Raw genomic sequence first — 21926 nt, forward strand, 5'->3', positions numbered from 1 at the left:
AGTAAGACAAGTAAGTTAAGTTGGACTTATCAGTTGTTAATAATGGGTTCAAAATGAAACTTAATGACCTGGAAGTATGCCTGGTTTCCTCCCTTCTGACTTTGATTAAAACAATGTTATTTCAGAAAGCATTGTGGGTCAGGCAAATCCATTTTTATGCTGCTACTTTTTACTATTTCTGTTAGCTTTTGTTATTGTGGTGGTTTTTATGCTTTTTTGGCTATGCCTATGGTGCATGCTATTGTGTGCTCTGACTTGGATTTTTAATCTCTTTTAATTGTGCTGTATTTGTGGGGGTTTATTTCTTATCATGGGTGCTGCACTTATAAACAAAATAGAAAGGTGGAATATAAGCATTCCAAATAGGTAAACAAACAAAATGTATCTTGTTGAACGAAGGCCTTTTCATTCACAAAGTGCAGAGCACTGCCCATCTGTTCAGCAGGAAATACAGCAATATGAGAAGGAAGCATCAGCAGATTAAATATCCAAAAATCGAAATGGTACAAAACAATATTAAGATACAGTATGAACATATAGTTTCTGGGGTACTGTGACTGTCTACATGCCCTATCCTCTCTTTTACTTTAAATCTTGTTAACAGGACTGTTCTGGGTCTTTACTACTTGGTGTTTCATTGTCAGCTGCTTTGAATCTGAAGAGACAAGAGACAAGTCCAGCTTAGAGAACTTGACTTATTTATTAAGAATAATTATGCACCTGAAGACGAGCCTATTCCTAATTATTGCTGGCTTGTGCGACTTTGGATTTCCTTTGGTCTTTCTTTGGAGAGTTAGGGTACCATTAAGTGTACCACCACAGCATAATTGTTCTGTTTAACAGTTGTATGGATGGATTTTAACAGCAGTCATGTTTTAAAGCAGGACAGGAAACTGGGGGCTGATATAAAACACTCTGCAAACAGAGAACTAGTGCACCAGGGAAAAGGCCACCATTCTACCATTCTTCTTCCTAACATGCTAATATTCCATCAGCAGTATATTTCAACATTTCAACCATGGAGCTCCTACCTGAGGTGTTATCATCCCAGGATGTCTGTACCACATGATCTTGTTAAAACCTACAGATCAGTTTTGTTCCTTCACGTAAATAATCTGCTATACAGATACCTAGATGCTGGTTACAGCTTTCCTCCTGCTTTTCTTTAGCACTACTTAGTAAGCATTTCTTACCTCTGGGATGAGGTATTTCATCACAATTTCTTTTCCTTTCTCTCCCAGTTTTTCATCCGGAGTAACTTCATATTCTGCCTGCAAAAGAAAATTTAAAATGCGCTTTATGTCAAATCATGGCCATAGGCTGGAGCCTTATTTTGCACAATGCTTAACTTCTTAAAAAAATAAACATCAGAACTTTGTGTGATCTGATCCCAGATCAGTTAAGTTTTGTAATACGCAAATATGAGCAAGCTCTTTCCACGTGCTCTCTTTTACAGCTGTGTATACATACAATGTACACATGAAACCGCTTCATACTAAATCAGACCCTTGATCTGTCTACTCAGACTGGCAGCAGCTCCCCTGGGTCTCAGGTAGAGGCCTTTCACATCACTTACCACTTCGATCCTTTCAACTGACGATCCTGAGGACTAGACCAGGGACATTCTGCCTGCCAAGAAGACTCTGCCACTAAGTCACAGGCCTTCCCTTGTGGATTCATTCATTAGGAAGCCATATTATGTACATACCCATCATTTGGCAGACCACGTAGCAGAAAAAGGGTTGGAATGGTGGCAAGTCTACATGGCGGAAGATTTGCAGAATCTCATAAAACCACTTTTTATGGTACTAGTTTTCAAGTCATAAGCTACGATAGAAAAGTCTCTAATGTGGCCTAGAGCAATCCAACCGCAGATTATACATACCATTCAACCATCTTCAGCAATGGGAAACTATGGCTTTAACCGGTCAAAAAGGCTGAATTTGCTTGTCATGAAAAAGGATTTGTGCTCTGAACAAGATCTCTTTTTGAGTGGAAGTGTTCTTCCTTTTATCTTTCCTGAATATTCTTCCATCAACTTCATTTGGTGTCTTCATTTGGTATTTAGGGAGAAGAAGAAAAGTTCTCTGTACTCATTTCTCTACCCCATGCCTCATCTCGTAAACCTATATGATGTCACCCTTAGTCATCTTTTCTCTTAACTTAAAAATCTACAAACGCTTTAGCTTTTCCTCATAGGTTAGGTCTCCAAGCCACCTTGATTGTTTTGATTGGCCTTTTCTGCACCTCTTCCAGAGCTACAATATTCTTTTTGAGATGCGGTGACCAGAACTGTACACAGAATTCTACGTGTGGCCACACCACAGATGTCAGCACCATGAGACTGGAAGTTTTGTTTCCAAGTCCTTCTCTAATTAGCTCCAGCACAAAATGTCTTTTCATCCAGCTTAACGAAGAATTCTTGAGAAGTTGAAGTTTGCACACTTTTTTTGGTAATAGTTCAGTTGTTCCTTAAAAAATGGGATTATATGATTTTTATTTTTTGGGAATTTTTTTTGCAGATTAACTCAGCCACCTAACTTTATAATCCTAATCTGTTTCAAAAACATAGCATGTTGGTTGAGACAGAAATGATGGGATCATAACTGTGTTGATCCATAAAGAGCAATTTCAGGATGACATATGTGAATACATGTTCTTGATGAGCAGGTTTCAACTTGGGCCAAGCTGCATATTATGTGGGAGATCCATGGTTGGAACTCCTAGCCACCAGAAGCCCAGTCTGGATTGAGGACAGTGGTCTGGCTGGAAAAATGAGTACTTCATCTGTTTCTCTGCCATTTCACTAACAGAAATCCCTTCCTCCAGAACAGTTATTAGCCATAGTACAGGGAAAAAAGACATGGCAATAATAAAAGCAATGGCTGCAGGAATGTTCAGTAAAAAGAACTCCGATCCTCCTGCTGAAGCTTAAACAGTGAAACACACAGTGAAACCATGACAGTACAGCAATCACCAGTCACCTTGCATCTTTTTTACTTTCTTGATTTGATCCTAAAAGCATTTTATCTTAGTAAAACTGAGGAGGTACTATCACCATTTGAACCACCTTGAAAAGGCACAAATGATCCAAATATTAGCTGTTGTTACCTTAAAACTTTCTAGTGGCAGGAAGAAATGGTGTTTGTGGGCCACAAAAGTGCAAGCAAGACAACTTTGAAAATTACTCTGTGGATGTTCCACTGTCATGATGAATGCCTTTGAATTCACATTGTGTAGAGAGCAGGGTTGCCAGCTCTGGGTTGGGAAATATTTGGCGATTTTGCGGGGTAGAGCCTAGCAAGGGCAGGAACTTCAGCAGGCTACAATACCATAGAGTTCACCATCCAAAGGAGTCATTTCCTCCAAGAGATCTGATTTTCTACAGTCTAGTGATCTATTGTAAACATGGAAGATATCCAGATTCCACCTGGAGGTTGACCACCCTAGTGGGGACGGGTCCAGTGACATGCCCAGAAAGGAGAGCCTGATGTTGCTACTGCGTTGCCAATGCTGGAGTGGGGAAGGATCAGGCTGTTCTACCACTTGATAAGCCTTAGGTATATAGAATGTTCCTCTACCTCCTGGTGGGGTGTTCCCTACCCTGTCTGGAACTTCCTGGTAGAGTGAGCAGCAGAGAGAGGAGCATCCCCCACTTGATCCTCCCTGGCCCAGGATTTCAGGGTCCTATACAGCCCGGACTGATCTCCCTGTGCTCTGCCCCACATTCCCTTCTAGCAAGGTCTCCTTATGAGCCTCCCTGCTTGGGCTTGGAATTGGGGGTGTCAAAAGCCCTGTGGGGCATGAAGCCCTCTTGCTTCAGTGAGGCCTGGACAGGTGGCCGAACAAATGGAAGGACATGGTTCTGCCAGGGAGCCAAATGGTACAGCCTATATCTTAGGCCTTGCCTCCAGTGTCTCCTCAGTCGATGCCAGCATGGCTGGATCCTGGTCAGGTAGCTGGCCTCCTGATGGTGAGTGGCAGTGGGCCCTGGTTTCCCTGGGAGGGTGAGTGGCAGCAGGGAAGTTGGAGCCAGGGGGAGGGGTTCTGGCCTTTCGACACATTGGCAATGAAGTCCACACAGAGAATTGCTGTTGTGTGGAAGCAGTCTATGAAATAAACTTCAGGACAGGCATACTTCAGAAGAGAAGCTCACAGATGTTTAAAATGCATGACTGCTACCTTTCCTGTGCCAGAAGTCTATGGGGAGGAACCAGTCATATACAAGCAAAAAATGAATACAGAGGATTCTGCAGAGTTCTTTCATCCAATTTCCTGGCCATTTAGATAATATCTGACTACAGGCCATTTTGCCTCTTGAAAGCGTGAGCAGTCAAGAATGTTTATAGCATATTAACAAGCATTGTTCCCTCCTCCCACATCACTTTTCTGCACCCATTCTGAATAATAAAACCACATGGATAAAACAGCTATTTTAAACACTTAAAATACTCGGAGTCTTATCTCAGCTGTCACAATTTATGATCATTGTAAAAAAAGGATGGCAGGCTGCAGCAAGATTAAAGGACCATTGATATTACAAAATATGTTTAAAACGAAGCTCAAATATTTGCATTTAACTTCCCATGCACTGTACCACCACACAAAGCTTCACAGAATACTGATCACGTCTCACAGCAAAGTAATTCAGAATGCAATTTCCAACATTAATTCATAACCTAATCATTATCAGCCAGTTTCACTATTTAACAGATTGCAGGTCACTGAAACACTTTCACATTAAATGTGTCCACGTTCCTAGTGGCAAAATCTATCTATATGGGATTTCATAAAATCTAAGCCAGGCTAAACATTCATCTTTACCATGCTTAGCCAGTGCTGGCTCTTTCCCAAAGTTGAGAAGGAGGAAAAGTTCACCTGGGTCCAAGACATGACACATGACTAAATGCCTTTCAGCTATCCCTGGAAATGGTGACACCCTCTGGAAGCACTGTCTGAGAAGGGTTGCTATTTGAATGCAACGTAGGCGAGTTGTCTGTGTGGAAGTTCTGTGCATTCCATATGGGTCTATTTGGTTTCTGGTTATGTTTTGTGAAAATGTTATCCTTCCCAAGGAAAACACCTGCGATGACATCTTTCCATTAGGACAATGGTGTCCACGGATATTATGATATTTGCTGTTTTCCTACCCCAAAGCAAAGTATTGGAGGTACTTCAGAAGTATTCCCATGAGGAATCATCTTTACGTTTGTAGGGAGTAACCATTTAGAAATGGCTGGCTCTATCATCAAGTAACAATTGGCTTGGAATCTCCAAACATTTTAAGATTGTCCCAATGTCAGTCATTTTGAAGTTAGTTGTACAGTTTCCCCCCACGACAGCCATTTTGAAGTGGCACTTACTACCTATTCTCAAGATTCTAAAGAACCCAAGAATGCCTGCAATAGAAACTTCAATGGAGAAAGAGATAGCACAATTATGTATTTGTGCATGAATCCATTTAGGACATCAGTGATTCTAACAGGAGCACATTATCAATTTGATAACAGGAACTGGAGAATTTGCCTGGGCATGGAAGGCACCTGAAACATTCTTTGCATGGTGGCTAGTAGAAGCAGAAGTTTCTAGTTCTACCAGTCATCATACAGAGGATATTTCAGAGGAAGGCACCCAATAGTGGCAGCCAAGGCCATTTTGCTTGTTATGGCTTTCTGCCTAATAAACCAACTTAACTACTGGCAGTGTCCCGAGATCCAGCAGAATGGGAGAAGGCAACAGGCATGGCTTGAATCTATCATCACCCCCTGAATCCAAGTAGCTGCAATCTACTTCTGAGGCAAGTTCCTGAAGTGCTGGAAACACTGCTGAGGATCATGGGCATGTATAGCCACTATCTCCTTCCCCTTTAAAGATAGATCTATTTTTGGCTCTTAACTAAAAAGCATGCCTACCCGCCATGCAGACAATTACCTTTGCTTGGAGCTTCCTGAAATTATGACTACCTGACAGCACCATGAGAAAATTCTCCACATGTTGGGGTTATCTATAAAGGCAAAGCATTATATTATATGAGGTTTATTGTGTAGTTCTCCGATTATTATCATTAATATATCTAATTCTCAACATGGCCCCATTTGTGGATAGTTAAATTTGAAGACTGGGACCATGAGTGGACAAGACACATCTTTCTACAAACCTAACAAAAGAGACCCGTCTGTTACAAAACTGGAGATAAACTGGGATTAGTGGTAGACAGCAACAGAAGTGAACAGATTAGTCCCCTGGGGAAAGATTTCCAGTGTTTTGGTGCCATGAGCAAGAAGACCCTCTCTCAAATTGTCTGTCACTCACCTAACCTCAGAAGGTGGGGGCACCTGAAATAGAACTCTGGAAGATGACCATAGCAGTCAGACAGGTATATAAGGCTGTTATTCACGTATGCTGATCCTAAGCCACGTAGAGATTTAAGGGTCAACTCCAGCACCTTGAGTTGTGCCTGGAAACAGATTGGGAGTCAGTGTAGATGGGCCAGAACCAGAGTGATATGGTCCCTAGAACCCACAGTGAGCATGCTGGCTGCTGCAATTTGCACCATTTGAAGCGCCTGAACATGTTTCAAGGGCAGCCACACACTGAGTGCAATCTAATATAAATATAACCAGGGCACACATTACAATGAAAGGCACCAACTGGCTAACAAGCTGAAACTGATAAAATGTTCTCCTGACCACGGCTGCCACCTACTTTATCCTTAAGCTACAGACCTGTTACTTCAAGGGGAGTGCAGACTAGGGTTGTCTAATTGTGTCTGACAACTGGCAGGGGCTTGAGGTCCATGGATGTAAGTGATGTCATGTGTGCTGTGACATCACTTCCAGGGGAAACCTCAAAGCTACATCAGGTAGCTCTAGGTATTGCTGAAAACTCCATGTTTCCAGCAATTCCTACAGCTACCTGACATCACTTTTGGGGTTCAAAGAATAAGCAATGCAAACTTTTTAAAAAAATTATCCTAGTGCTGCTTGGAGTGGCAGCGGACAACAAGAGGAGGTAGCAACCCTGGTACAATCCCATTTAGTCCTGGGTTAGACCTTCCAGTCACCAGTAGCACTTCTGTCTTGTTGGGATATGCATGCCAGTCTTTTATTTTACAATTAATTTCTTTGTATTTCTAAACTTAAATTTTTAAACAAAAGGTTTTTCTTAACACAGACAAGACGCTGAAGGAAGATATCACTAAGAACACACCATTATTGAATGCTTCTTGGTTAAGCCTGATTAATTGCAGTTAATGTCAGTCTAAATTGAATTGTAGATTTCATTTTTAGCTCAGCATTCTGCTTGATGGTAGACTGCAGATTCTGCCCTTAAACTGCAACTGGAAGCAATACAAATTAGGAAGCAGACTTTGCTAAATGTTGTGGGATTTGTTTCAGAACAACACCAAGTCCAAAACATTAAATCTCAACTGCAAAGCTAACAAACTGTGCAATTTTCACTGCAGTTAACCAATATAAAACATTACTGAACTTCACTGAACACTATCTAAATGAAAACCACTTCAAGATAACAACAGAGATGCTGCTAAGCATTAAAGAGATGGGTGGGGCTGACCAGATCCAGCAAGGTGAGTTCACTGAGGCTTATAACAGCCCAGAGATGTAACATTATTACAGATACGACAGTTCTATGGTTTCCTGTCTTGACCACAGAAGCAAGGGAGGCACACATTTCTGCAGCCCCTTGTATGGGGCATAAAACCAGCAGAGTTTCTGTTCTCAGGCATTATCAGAACATCAGACATGCAAAGTCTGCATTTCACATAATCTTAAACGAACTGTCACCAAGCAATACCACACTCCTACAATGTGGCACCCATGCATAATGATGTACTCTGGACTCCAGTGGTAGCACAATCAGAATGCAAAAATATATGACACACTGTTAAGAAAGAAAGCGTGCGGAACAAGTTCCAGAAAACATTTTAATAGGAATAAATCAGTTACTTCAATCAATCCTTGCAGACAGTTCTTAACTGTATTTGCACCAGAAGACCATAGGCTTTTAAATTAAACAGACTAAACTTGGACTCACTCATTGTGCATTGTGGAAATACTGCATATTGATTTGTGAAAGTGGTCACTCTATACAAAGCCTAAAGACCCAAGCTCTAAATCCTCGCCTTGTTTGTCATCCAGTGGTGATGGTGGTAGTCAGGATGCAGCAATATTGCTATGCTGCTGTCCCCTCTCATTTTGGTATCCCAAAATGTTGTAAGAGAATAACTGCATTTTTTAAAATTGCTGGCCAGTATATCCAAGACTAGGGTTGCCAACTTTGGGTTGGGAAATTCCTGGATATTTGGGGGTGGAATCTGGGAAGGGCAAGGCTTGCAGAGGCATTATACAATGCCATAAAGTTCCGTCTCCAAAGCAGCCATTTTCTGATCTCAGGTGTAGGGAGATCAGCTGTAATTCTGGGAAAGCTCCAGGCCCCAACTGGAGGTGACAGCAACCCTATTCAGGACTGAAAATGGAGGAAGACAAAACCAAGGTGAAAACTTTAGGGACACTAACCAACGTATACCCTTGCAGGCAGCTCACATGCTGTTGTACAAAATGAGGGTTGGGGGTGGAGGTATCTAGTTAGTGGGGGTGGGATAATAGTGGCAGTTCAGAGCATGGGGCAGGCTTGGAAGCAAGGTAACTGACTGCAGTTCACAGCAGACCTCCATGCCAAATAGACAAATGTATTAATTCTATAATTTGCAGTTTAAAGTTTATAGCAGATTGGAGGACATTGTCTCCACTTCTGAGTGAAGTTAAAACCTAAGTTAAAAAGTTAACCCTTTAAGCCAGAACATGAACATTAGATTTTCTACAAAGAGCTTTCCTCTCCTACAGCTATTTCAAATTACATCAGTACTGACAACCTGTCAAGTAAAAGGTTTTCCACAATGTAACATAAATCAATATTGACCTTTAAGAGGGAACAGAAGGATTCTCCTGAATTGGTTGGGAAGGTGAACTTTAAAAAAGGTGAAGAAGTAGGTCAGAATCAACAGTCTAGAAATCAGTACTGATCATCTGCCAGTGCCACTAGAGTTTGCACTGGGTCCAGGTGGTGATAAGATGGCTAAGCCACACCTATCGCCCGCTTCTGCCCAAACTGAGACATCTCAAGTAGTCACCTTGGGTTGCCCATGCAGTGAACTAGACTAGGCAAATAGTTGCTCCAGCTGGGCTGAATGAAATCTGGGGAAATTGGGAGCAGGCTCAGTATAAGGAACATATTATGCAAATAATTTATGGTGTATATCATACAACAGAAAAGATCTTAATATTGAATCAAAATTGCTTTTGCAGGTATGTTGCAAAGCAACATTAGAGTTTAATATTAAAGGACCAGTTCATTGAAACAAAGAATAGATTACAAGCCTTTTAGGGCAGCCCCTCCGTGAGCCACCGCGGTGTTGTGGTTGAGGTGTCAAACTAGGATTTGGGAAACACTGGTTGGAATCCCCACTCTGCTGGGTGAACCTAGGCTAGTCACACAGTCTGAGCCAGCCCCTGGACACTGAGGACTTTGATGTAGAGCCTGAAGACATTGTGGAGCCAGAGCTCGCTCCTCATGATAAAATGCGGACAGCAGAGCCAGCTCCAAGCCCTTCCCTGCAAGCCAAGGCAGAACCTGATGCTGTGCAGCTGGGAGAACCATCAGGAATCTCACAAGGGCCAAGTAACAAGCCAGCTACACAAATGAGACAAAAGCAGTGGCTACAGTCACATATCAAAAGGAGAAGTGCTCACACTGTTGCTACGTAGGCAGAAGGCTCTATGAAATGCAGGCCTCTGCATCTGAGGAAGACTGAGTCCCTGCAGGGTCCTAGCCTCATTAGACACAATCTCCTATCTGTCTTGGCCTTGGCTCTACCTAGATGCAATGAGTGTACTTCCTGGTAAGCTCCACGCACCTGGTCTTCCTCTGACCGCCAGCTCTCAGCCTGCCTGATCTCCTGCCTTGACGGTGGACTGTCTTGACAATGCTGTTGCCTGCTCTGACTCTGGATAGACTTGACCACATCTTTCTTTCTGCCTGCCCTGACTCTGGAAAGTTTTGGACTACAACTTTGTCTGCAGGCCAAGTCTTGGTCAAGTGACTGACTACCACTCTTGAACCAAGAAAACCAAGGGAGGGAGACTAAGTACAGGCACAAGTTAACAGATTCCAGAACATGTGCCCTTTCTGCACAGGCACTGAGTGAGGGTGCATCGGCATAAATTATGCCAATGTACCCACCCCCACCCCCCCCGGGACTGTTCGCACAGATGGTCCCGGTAGGGGAGCAGGGGAAGGCGCAGCCTTCACTTAGGCTGTGCCTTCCCCAACCAGCTTACCTGCTCCTGCTGGCTCCTGTTGCGTTGTGGAGGCCAGGGGACACGCCCCCCTGGCCAGAGTGATGGCGCTGGAGATGGAGGCCGGGGGGCATGTTCCCTGGCCTCTGCAACGCCACGGGAGCCAGAAGGCACAGGTAAGCCGGCTGGGGAAGGAGGGGGGAAAATGCCGCCTTCCAGGCACCCCTTTTGAAAAACCTCGCTCGTGGAGCAAGGTTCAAAAGGGGCGTTTCCGTGCTGCTTGGGCGCCACAAACACTTGGGCGCCACAAGCACTGCTATGCAAACACCTTCCCAGGGACAGAATTTTGCCATCCCTGGTGCGCTCTATTCCGCCTGTGCAGAAAGAGCCATGGTTACATGGATCTTGAAGTAGACTAGAAAGGTGCTTTGCACATCCTTAGGAAAATTTTTTTTCCAAAGGGACTAGAATTCTGAATTTTTTCTAAACCAAAATGCACCAGAATTTTGGTAAGCATACATACAATGGGCAAGAATTCAACCCTTAGCTTTTTGCTGGAAACACTGTGATTATTAGGGTCATTATTAGACTAGGGTCATTAGCAACCAATGAAGCAACCAAATGATGAATGGACAAGAGCATTACTGCAAAAGGAGCCTGGTATATTGGCTTGGGACCACTGTGGATTTTGAACTCATAAGCACAGCTATTTCATTTTTTTTGTGGCTCTCAGACCCATTAATAACGTTGTCTCCACATATAGTGCCCTCAAGCTAAGAGAGATTTAATGTCACAGAGGTTGGTCGTCCAGAGATGTCTGCTGGAAATTTGTCACAGGCAAAGATTTACTGCCAAGACTTTTTACTGCATTGAGCTCAAGACTCAGGAGGTTTCTTCAATATTCAACAGATAAACAACACAACTCTTTTTTATGTTACTGGTCTGAGACAAATGATGTTTGGATCCTCCTAGACACAACTACTACTGCTATTCCAAACTAGAAACTCCTGGTATGATGGAACCTTCAAACCTTTCAGAAATTCAGTTAATCAAGGACTCGTGCTGAAAAAGAGCTCCTTGAGATTTCAAATCTACCACCTTAGGGCTAATTTGTGAAGTTAGACACACACTTGATGGGACGTCTGGATCTGACAGACCCTGTGAGGATCTGGAACATTTTTGTTTTGGTTCATTCCCTTGTCACAATCAGACTATTATCTGGGGAGGTTTAGGATGATTGTTTCTAAAGAAGTTCTGTAGGTATCCAAGGACTTGTTAAGATGGCCTCTCTGTAGAGAAGAGCTAATAGATCCTTCAGGTTTTCAGAGCGCTTCAGGAGTTTCTGACACATGCGGTTGGTGCTGAGAGCCAGCACAGTGCAGTGGTTCAAAGTGGCGGACTCTAAGCTGGAGCACCGGGTTTGAATTCTGCTGGGTGAATTTGGGCTAGTAACAGTTCTCTCAGAATTCTCTCACTCTTACTCTCACCACTCAGGTTGCCTGTTGGAGGAAAGGCAATTTTAAGCCACTTGAGATTCCCCGAGGTAAAGAAAAGCAGGGTATAAATAAACCAACTCTTTGTATTGTCGAAGGCTTTCACGGCCGGAATCACTAGGGTGCTGTGTGGTTTCCGGGCTGTATGGCCGTGTTCTAGCAGCATTCTCTCCTGACGTTTCGCCTGCATCTGTGGCTGGCATCTTAAGAGGATCAGATCCTTTGAAGATGCCAGCCACAGATGCAGGCGAAACGTCAGGAGAGAATGCTGCTAGAACACGGCCATACAGCCCGGAAACCACACAGAACCCCAAACCAACTCTTTGTCATCTTCAGCTGCTGCTGCTCTTATGAAGATTGTGGTGGCCTATGCCCATTTTTTGTAAATGATTTCTTGTAAATGTCCTCTGACTTCCCGAACTCATGCAACAACTTAGTTTACAGAGGAGATCAGTGTAACAACATAGAAGGGGACAGACACAATTAAAGCATAACTGGATAAACGCTCTTAGGGATTATAGCTTCATATGTAAAACTTCATTACTTTGCCTACTCTGCGACAATGGCAGTAATGCTGTCATTTCTCTACCAACAGTATATCTCTGGATAGCCATTGTTTTAGGTGGTGAGGGAGCTGATAGTTGGGACCGCAGTGACGTTTCCTTGAACCACACAATAACTGGATGTGACAAGGTCAGTCCAATCCCTGGGCAGTTTTACTTCACAGTCTGGTTAAATTTGTACTAGATGACTTTCAGTTATTATGCCTTAAGGATATCAACAGATTGTCTGAAAAAGCCCGCTGCGGGCTCCCCTGTCCAGGCATCTCCCCATGCTACCGATCTGGCCTGACAAGCCTGCTGCAGGCTCCCCAATCCAGGCACCAACAGTATATCTCCTGTTCCTGATCTGGCCTGGCAAGACTGCAAACCATCCCGCCCGCCCACCATGCTGATCTGCGCTGGCGAGCCCATTGTAGGCTTGTCAGGTGAAGCAGATGCTCCCCCCCCCCCAGTGCTGATCTTGGTGAGCCTGCCGTGGCTCGCCAGCTGCAGCAGCTACCCCCTCCCCCAGTGCTGACCAACTCCCTCACTGTCAATCTGCCCTGGAGAGCCTGATGTGGGCTTATTAGCTGAGATAGCAACCCCCATTCCATTGACAACCACCACTCCCAGTGTCATTCAGCTTATGTCATATCCAGCCCTCGTCATAAATGAGCCCAACACTCCTGGGCAGTGAAAGTGTGTTTGGTCCAATGTCATCCAGTAGGCTTCCGCAGTGGAGCATGGAATCAAACATGGGTATCTCAGATTCTAGTCTGATAGTCTATCTACTATGCTTAAGGTTGCCAAGCTCCAGGTGGTGCCTGGGGTTCTCTCAGAATTGATCTCCAGAATATAAAGATTATTTCTCCTGGAGAAAATCATAACCTCTATGCCTTCCCACCCCTGCTAAGATCCCTCCCGACCCCAAATAATGGCCTCCCCAGGCTCTACTCCCAAATCTCCAGAAAATCCCCAACACAGAATTGGCAACCGTGACTACAACTCATTGGCTGGGGTTACCTGGATTTTAAAAGCACTGGTTAACAAATCTGCACTGGTTAACAAGTCTAGTCAAATAGCTGTTCTTGATTTGTAAAGTCCTGTACAGTCAGGGCTGAAGATACTTAAAGGACCACAACCTTCCATATTGTCTAGCCCAGGCAATAACATTCTAACTTCTTTCATGTTCCTACTCCAAATGAAGTGGGCAGAGCTGCCATTAAGAGTGAAACAGACAGAAAGAGAATGTGTGCCTTCTGTTGTAGCCTCATATCTCAGGCATGCTTCACTGTTCTATATACCCCTTCCATGTCTCCTCTCAGCTGCAGCTAAATTCACACTTACTTGATCAAGGATTTAGTTGATGGTTTTGATTTTCCTTTAGATTTGCATGTACTGCCCTTCAATTTTTGCAATTCAGGCACAGTTTATCTTACTTTCAAAGAATTTCAATTGTGCATGAACTGAGGTGCGTTTTATCTTCTCCCCCTTTCTAATTTTTCACATAAAACATTTATTTAAAACACTTTTACTTATCCTTCTTACAGTTTTATTTAGCTTTTCTTAAGAAATAAACAGATGGAGAAAAGTGAAGAGAAAGTGTTTCAAAATAAGCAAAGAATAATCAAAAGATCTGAGGAAATATACAGTGAACATTATATGAATGTGTTTTCTTTTAAAAAATATCCAAAATAAGTGTTGGGAGGGATCCATTTCAAATAAAGTAAGATGTGGACATTAAAAATATTAGTTTTGCTAAAAAGAATCAAGTAATATCACTATGGAAGACAAATACCCTAAAAAAAAACCCCACCCCCGAAGAAGGCATTGGTGCAGTTCATTGGGCAGAAGATGTTATTTGCATCTTTTGAGCTTCACATGCACATCCAATGCAAAACTCACAGCTTCAGGAATTCAACATGGAAATGGTTCAGCTAACCCACAAACCTGTCATAGCATCTCTTTTAGAGCTCATTCATGTTGGCAGTATAGTGGAACCTGACAGCTTGAACACTAGTATGTCAAAATATATATTCTGTGGTCTGGAACTTTTACAGTTAGACATTTGATTTTCCTTAAAATTGTGCTCTCAGCATATCTGATCTTTGTCCATGACAAATATATTGTAAAACACAAAGAACATGAAAGATGGGGTTTATTTAAAAAAAAAAGAAGGCAAAGATTTTGCTATTCTCAGCCAATGCTTAGACCTGTATGAGCTCAAATCTTCCTGCTATTCTTCTGCAGGTGCAGGTCTCACAATGCATTTGAATACAGGATATGATTCACACATACAAGAAATAAATAAATAACACAAAGCAGTAAGCACTATATCATGCCATATCCTCAGGTGTGATACCTACCTATAATATTTATTTGCCTCAAGATTTTTGGTAAACCAAACTGTAAAGGTCTGTGGTATTTAGTGGTCATTTATACACGTGTGTTCTACCTCGCAACGAGCTTACTTTTCCTTCACCATAAACTTTCATTTACACATTTTTCTTGGCCTGTCCCAAACCACCGTGCCACAGATCAGAGAAGTTGAACGGTTTTCAAATGCTGGCAAAACACAACCTTTCCTATAGTTTCCCTTTTCCTGTGAAGCTAATCAGTCAATTAGAAAGTGTAACTCTTCTTCTTCCAAGTTTTGCAGTTTCCCAGAGGAGGAAAGCGGGAAGCAATGGGTGCACAAAATCTTGACTGGGGAAGAGGAAGCCTCGCACTAGTCAGTTTCTTTTTAAATGGAGAGCCGTGGGGGAAATCCCACAGTGAAGTGCCCAGTTGCGCTGCAGAAATAAGTGCACAAAAGGCCGATGCTTTATTTAACAGATCAAGAACCATGTTTAACTAAATTTAACTAAATCTACTGTGATTAGTATGATCATATGGATTTAGGCCACTCCACTAAATACTGTCACTTAGGGTCTGAAAACCAGTATCTGAAACCACGGTATGAAATTGCTGTGTTAAGACTGTCGTTAACTATGACTTCACCTGACACACAAATGGAGCCATCCTAGCATAAATCTGCCATAACTCTGCCTCCCTTATGGCAGCACAGGTCTGGACACCTTTTGAGTCTCTGTGAGGGAGTTGGTAGAAACAGCAAAGACAATGAAACCAGTATTTGATGATTTGAATGATCTCCATAAGCCAAATCCTGGCTTCACAAATTAATCAAGGTTAAACTAAAATATGTTTTCCTATTTTTCCTATGTTTCAGAATTTCTCACACAAACATACTTCACGGTGAAATTTTACATCTGATTGGCAATTTCCATTAACAACTATAACTTAAGAAAGGGTGACTCACAGTCATTTGCTGAGTGAATGCCATTTCCCCCTGCACCACTATATCTTCTTTCTCTTCCATGAAAGCCCCTAGAGGCTCACCTCCTCTTTTCCTCTTTCTCTCTCATCCTTCTTACCCACCAGCCAACCTTTTATATCGCCCACCAGTTTTCCCTTCTCAGATGGATTTAACTTTAGTGTACTCTTTCTTAACCATCCCGACACAGCATCCAAAACAGCTGGCTGGCCATCCATCAACAGAAAAAGCTGGGTGTCATCAGCATATTGATGGCAACCCAGCCCAAAGCTCCAAACCAGCTGTGCCAGAGGTTGTAGCACCCCACAAACTAGATCGCACTGCTGGGACATCCCTTCTCCAACTGCCATCCACTGTCCCTGATCCTGAAGAAACAAGGTCACCCATTATAAGGCCGTACCCTGAATCTCAGTAACAGTGGGTCAAAAGATCATAACGAACTTGGTCAAATGCTGCTGTGAGATCTAAAAGCAACAGCAGTGCTGAATAACCTCAATCCAGCTGGAGACAGAGCTCATCTGTGATGGCTACCAGCATAGTCTCCATCCCATGGCCAGGATGGAAGCTGGAATGAAAAGGATTCAGAGCCAATGTGTCATCCAAAAATACTCACTCCACTACTGCTCTCTCAACATTTTATCCAGAAACAATAACTTTTAGACTAAGTGGTAGTTAGATGGATTTAAAGGATCCAGAGATGGTTTCTTTAAGAGTGGTTGTACCACCACCTATTTTAACCTCCCTGCGAAACTCCCTGCTTGAGGGAGAGATTGATAATTTTCAGCAGGGGGTGCCACAACTCATTGCCTTCATCAGCCATGATAGGAACAGGTCTAGAAGACAAGTGGTAGGCTTCACTGCTGTCAGTACTATAACCTGTTGTTCCTCACAATGGGGACCCAAAGCAACTTACATCATTCTGCTCTCTTCTAGTGTATCCTCACAACATCCCTGGCTCTGCCATTCTAGTGTAAAACTATAAACACTACACAACACTGGTTTATGTGGAATGGCTGCTGTTGACCAGTAGCAAGCAGCCAAGGAAAGAGCCCTGAGCCTTCCTCCAGCCCTTTCCTGATAGAAACCAACAATTAAATAGCCACTGAAGGCATCTGTTTCTTAAAGCTGCAGGCACTACTTTTATACTTGGGTGGGGGTTAAACCCTCCCATATTTTTGTTTTAAATTTCAGATTTTTCTCAAGTTTGCTCAAGTTTGTAGAAAGATTTTGCACCGCAGTTCGATCTATGCTGAGTACCCAGTCTCTTGGATTCCTCTAAGCATCCACAGATTTGGTTATGTTGAGGATTAGAAATAATGATATTGTTGGAAAATATTTTTCCCCACAAGAGTGATTCCCCTCAGAGAGGAATATAAACTGGTTTCCAGTCATGAATACAATACTCAGTCAGGCAGAGCTCGCCATTATTCTTTAGGAAACAAAGTGTCGCTTCTGCATTACGGCCCCAAGGCTCTTCAGGAAAATTTCCACGCCGCAAGAATTTCTGTCCGCGGAGGCGGAGGGCCATGTCGCATGCAAAAGCATACGCGGATCGCCTTCTGGAGAGGCCGGTAGATTCGCAGGCGGCGAGTGACTCTGCATGGAGTCCGCTTCTTCTCGCTCCCGTCCGATTTACCTTGGCGCCATTAGAGGCCTGCTTCAGCTGCGGAGTTCGCCACGCTGCTCCTCCGACCTCCAGGGGTCGGAGGGACAGCGATGAAGCATGGGCTTCGACGCCAGCAGGCAACTGTTATACGGCACGACCGACAAGGTGAAGTCGGATCGGGAAGTGAAACAGCGCAGTTCCCCGGCGGTGCTGTTCGTGACCGAGGCCGTCGGCTGGAACACGCTGTTGAGGGAAACAACCGCTTTAAAGCAAAGAAGTTGTTTTCAGGAAGCGTGGCCTTGCATACAGAGGAGCGCCGCCTGGGAGGGGGGGAGCTGCCTGTAGGGACAGGCTCCCCTGGGAACGGGCGTCTTCACCGCTCCCAGGGCTGCCATTTACAAACAGGTCACGTATGGAAGCGGCCAAAGCTTAATCTTCACTTCAATGTGTACTTGCCCATGAAATTCTAGCTGATAAACAAGGTGCAATAAAGCAATGCGACAGTCATAAGAACCAACTTACCACTGAGTCCAGAAACCTTATGCAGCACTCAAGCTCTGGACGAGTCTCACAGAACTGACGAAAAAGAAGTCTTCCAACCGGCTGCTTGTCACATAAACTGCAGTAATCTCTCTCTAGAAGGAATAAAGACAAAGAAAATAAAAAAGTGAGCAACATTTAAATGTCTGGCTAGAACTTTTTCTTTTTTATAAAGATCTTTAGAAAGCTTTGCATTTCTCATGCTAACTCACACCCATACACACAAACACACAAATCCACACAAAAATGATGTGTCTAAGATACCATGGAAAATTAGCGAAGTTCGCTTTACATAAAGCGCATAAAAAAACAGGTACTGGATCCAGAATTTCAGGCTCTTGCTTTTGGGGGTGGGGTGGGGGATGCATGTTTCCTAAGTTGGAGGAAGAACCCAGACAGGATTTCCAGGGGGCAGGGGGCATAAGATCAATTGCTTTCATAGCACCTTGCTCTGAGCATGACAAGAAGAAACAGAGATTGCCCCATCGTGCCCTTCCTTCTTCCCATCAGTCAGAAATGACTATTGGGATTGCCAAACTACAGGAATTCCGAGTTTGATCATTTGAGAGTCCAGGCTGCTGGATGCCCTCTTGAGATGTATTTTGCATGGTTATGATCCCATGTAGATGTGGGTGATACTGGGTGTTTCAGCTGCCAGATTCTGCAACTGCTGCTATGAATACCTGGATTCTAAAACTTTGATCTGTATTCTCTGTATTCCATTGGACAAAGACAAAAATAAAGAAAATTTACTGGGTTTACTGGGGTTTTTTTTTCATATTAATGCCTGCATGACACACTGAATTTATAGGAGCCTCCACATGCTAGTGCTGACCATCTTAGTATCCCCTATGTTCTTCTACAGTTCAAAGGATATATTCCCCGCCCCCGCCCCCCCGTCCCTCCCTCCTAAACTCACAGTTTTCTGAAGAGAAACATGATATTGCAGAAGAAAACAACTCAAATGGGAATGGGGAGGGGTAATGCAGAAAGCTTGAAATAGTTTGGCACAAGAATAAACCAGCTGGAGTATTATGCTGTTACCAGTGTAAAAGCAGGAGCCAACACCAGGAATTTGCAATCCTGGTATCCTTGTTTAAAAGATTTGTCCCTTTTTTATTCACAAAGTATTAAACCACATTCCATTTCCTTAGACATATTTAGTCCTGTGTTTTGCAACACCATATGGCACGTCCTTAACAAACAATGTTATATGGCAGGCTGACAAGCCGTCAAACTGCATACAGAAAATATGCTTGAGTAAACTACAATAATTTCCCTGCTAAATGAGAAAATTTTAGTATACCTCTCAAATTTTCTTTGCTGGAGATTAAGGCCACAGTGTTGGTTACTGTTGTTTACTATTGTTTAAGGAGATCTGTTTCAGTGACAGCTATTGGCTGTCCAAACTGGTGGATTACGTAGAGCTCTTTCTTTTCCCACACCACTTATTCAATTAGTGCTACTACTGAAATGTGAGAACAGCACAGTTAAGGCCAATTTTGAGGTTTCCATCAACCTGAACATTATGGTGAAGTTTCTGGGACCCCCATGGAAAGCTCTACCACAACTTCAGCCAATGTCTGCCTCTGAAATTTCAAAATTTCATCTTTAGCAAATTTCATCACCATGCAAAAAAAAAAAAAAAGAGAGCTATTTAACATTTTCTTTTTGAGTATAAGTATGACAGCCAGTGTGGTGTACAGGTTAGAGTCAGACCAGGGTCTGGCAGACTCAGCTTCAAATCCATACTCTTGCTGGGTGAGCTTGGACAGTCACATGCTATCAGCTAACCTACATCACAGAGTTGTTGTGAGGATACAACACTGAAGGGGGAAATTATGTAAACCATTTTGTGGGGATAATGAGGTATACATGAAATAAATAAATAAAATAAAAATGGTGAAAGACCCACCTAAAGCCTGCATGCAAACATTACAGACAACTGGTTTATTCAGTTTGAGTTACAGAAATAAAATAAGCTTTTTGAGCAATCCTGCTATTTCCATAGAGCCACATCTCAGTCATATCTATATGAGAATCCATTGGTTGGTACAAATCCCTATATACTCACCCCTTGGTTCCTACATAGGTCCCTGCATTTTGCTGCATATAAGTACATTGTACAAGAACAGGGAAGGTTCTAAGTAACTCTCACATGCCATGTGCACACATAGATGATCTTCTAGTGTTCGAAGGTTTATGATCCATTCTGATACAAATGAGCATATTCACATAATGAGAAACTAATCAAAATCATATGTAATTGCAATATCCAAGTCGTCAGACTGATCTCCTGATCTTCTGTGTAAAAACAGATTTTAAAAAAAGAAAATTATACACCTTTCACATTTACAGTTGGGTAGAAACATTAAGCTGGCAGAAATGGGTGAGAGAAGGTGACCCAAGAGGGAACTCTCACAGAATCATAGAAACATAGAGTTGGAAGGGGCCTCCAGGGCCATCTAGTCCAACCTTCTGCACAATGCAGGTAATTCACAACTAGCTCCCACCCAGATCCCAGTGACCCCTGCTCCATGCCCAGTCTAAACTTATCCCTTTGTACTTCACAATTGCACCATAAGACTAGCAAGCCTACAGCAGTCTTGCCAGGCCAGATTGGGAGTAGGGGGTGCCTGAACTGGTGAGTCCACAGCTTGGTAGGGTGGTTGCCTGGACTGGAGTTCCTTCTTCTCAACCCTGCACTTACTTTGCATCGTTTCTCATTAAGGTACTTATATGCCTTCACCTAGATGGTCTAGGCTGTTGGAAGAAAGGGACTATACGCTGTTTCCTGCCTCATCCTGCAGAGGGGTTTTTTACTAGCGAGCTAGTGGCTAGATAGGGACTTAGGAATTTGTCACCTTTACTCTATCATGCTGTGTCTATCCCTTTGATGTAGACTGATACTCTTAGGGACTTCCTCCCTTGCTTCCGCCTTCTTCTCGGACCTCTCCATTACTCTACTTTCACCATGCCTTAGGAGAGGATGTGTCTCCCTCCCACGATCCTCACTTCCATCCAGCTAGATTAAGACTAGATAGGTGAACCTATTCTCTACACACCTTTCTATCCAGAATGGGAGTTCACTAATAAATGCTCTTTTTTTATTAGATAAGAAACTACCTAAATGACTCTCCTGATTTCTTTTTTGTGTCCTGAAGTTCTCTCTAGCACAAGAAGCTCAACCACTCATCGTATCGCACTCCAGGTAAGCTTCCCTGTAAGTTAAAGCCTCTGTGCCACTCTGCTGAATTTTCGCTAAAGGGATACACACGCCATCTGGTGGTGTGGATCTTCCAACAGGTTATGGACCCCAACATTTAAGAGGTTAATTTTTTTGCCTCCAGCTGTTTTTGGGCACCAACCCGTGTTTTTTGCTTTTAAGTTTTGAGTGCATCTATTACGCAAACAGGAGCACCTTTGAGAAAGCACTGTGTTTTTTGTTTTTTGGTGCTTTGAGTCTGCACGCATTACAGCAAACAGGGAGCACCTTTGAGAAAGCACTTTTTTTGAAGCTTTTGAGCTTTTGAACGAGAGGAACTTGACACTAAGCGAGTTAACTTTGTTGTTTGCTTTCCCCCCCGGAACTCTGAAGAGGGGTTTGCCGGAGGAGCTTTTGCATCACCTTCTTTGGATCACACAATGTAGCAAGTTACAACGGAAAGTATTCTCTTTTGATTTTATTGGACACGGACAATTATTTTCCGTTGGAAATGGAGAGATCAGTATTACATTGGCACTGGACGCTTGAGAGAATTATTTGAGAGTCTCTGAGCAGAATCCGCCCCTGGAGAGTTGAATATTGAGAACTAAAGCCAGGCGTGCCATGTTACAGAAATGGATCAGAACTGGACGCAAGAGGCTGAGACACCTGATCTCCTTTGTCTGTAAGTGGGAATGCTTTTATCACATATTCGCCATTTAAAAGCGGCTAAAATTGATGCTAGAAAAGTTACAACACCCCATTTGAACCAGAGCTCCTGGGTTTCTATCCATACACTTACTTAGCCGGTCTCTATAGTTTAAGATATAAGGAAGGGGAGGACCCTCTCTCACCCATTTGACAAAAAGTTAGAAGAGACTATTTGCATT

At 43.1% G+C, this 21926-nt stretch overlaps 1 protein-coding gene across 2 annotated transcripts in view; it reads right to left on the reverse strand.

Moving 5' to 3' along the window:
- Positions 1–21926, reverse strand: part of GRK5 (G protein-coupled receptor kinase 5) — a 201563-nt gene that overhangs the window by 79616 nt on the left and 100021 nt on the right. For both annotated transcript variants that reach the window (XM_048505125.1, XM_048505124.1), the window contains exons 3-4: positions 17814–17926; positions 1194–1271 (exon numbers count right to left, since the gene is read on the reverse strand). In XM_048505125.1, coding sequence (XP_048361082.1) covers positions 1194–1271; positions 17814–17926 — 191 coding nt within the window. The remainder of the gene's footprint in view (positions 1–1193; positions 1272–17813; positions 17927–21926) is intronic.

The sequence above is a fragment of the Sphaerodactylus townsendi genome, linkage group LG08 (genome assembly GCF_021028975.2).
Source record: "Sphaerodactylus townsendi isolate TG3544 linkage group LG08, MPM_Stown_v2.3, whole genome shotgun sequence".
Classification (NCBI taxonomy): Eukaryota; Metazoa; Chordata; class Lepidosauria; order Squamata; family Sphaerodactylidae; genus Sphaerodactylus; species Sphaerodactylus townsendi.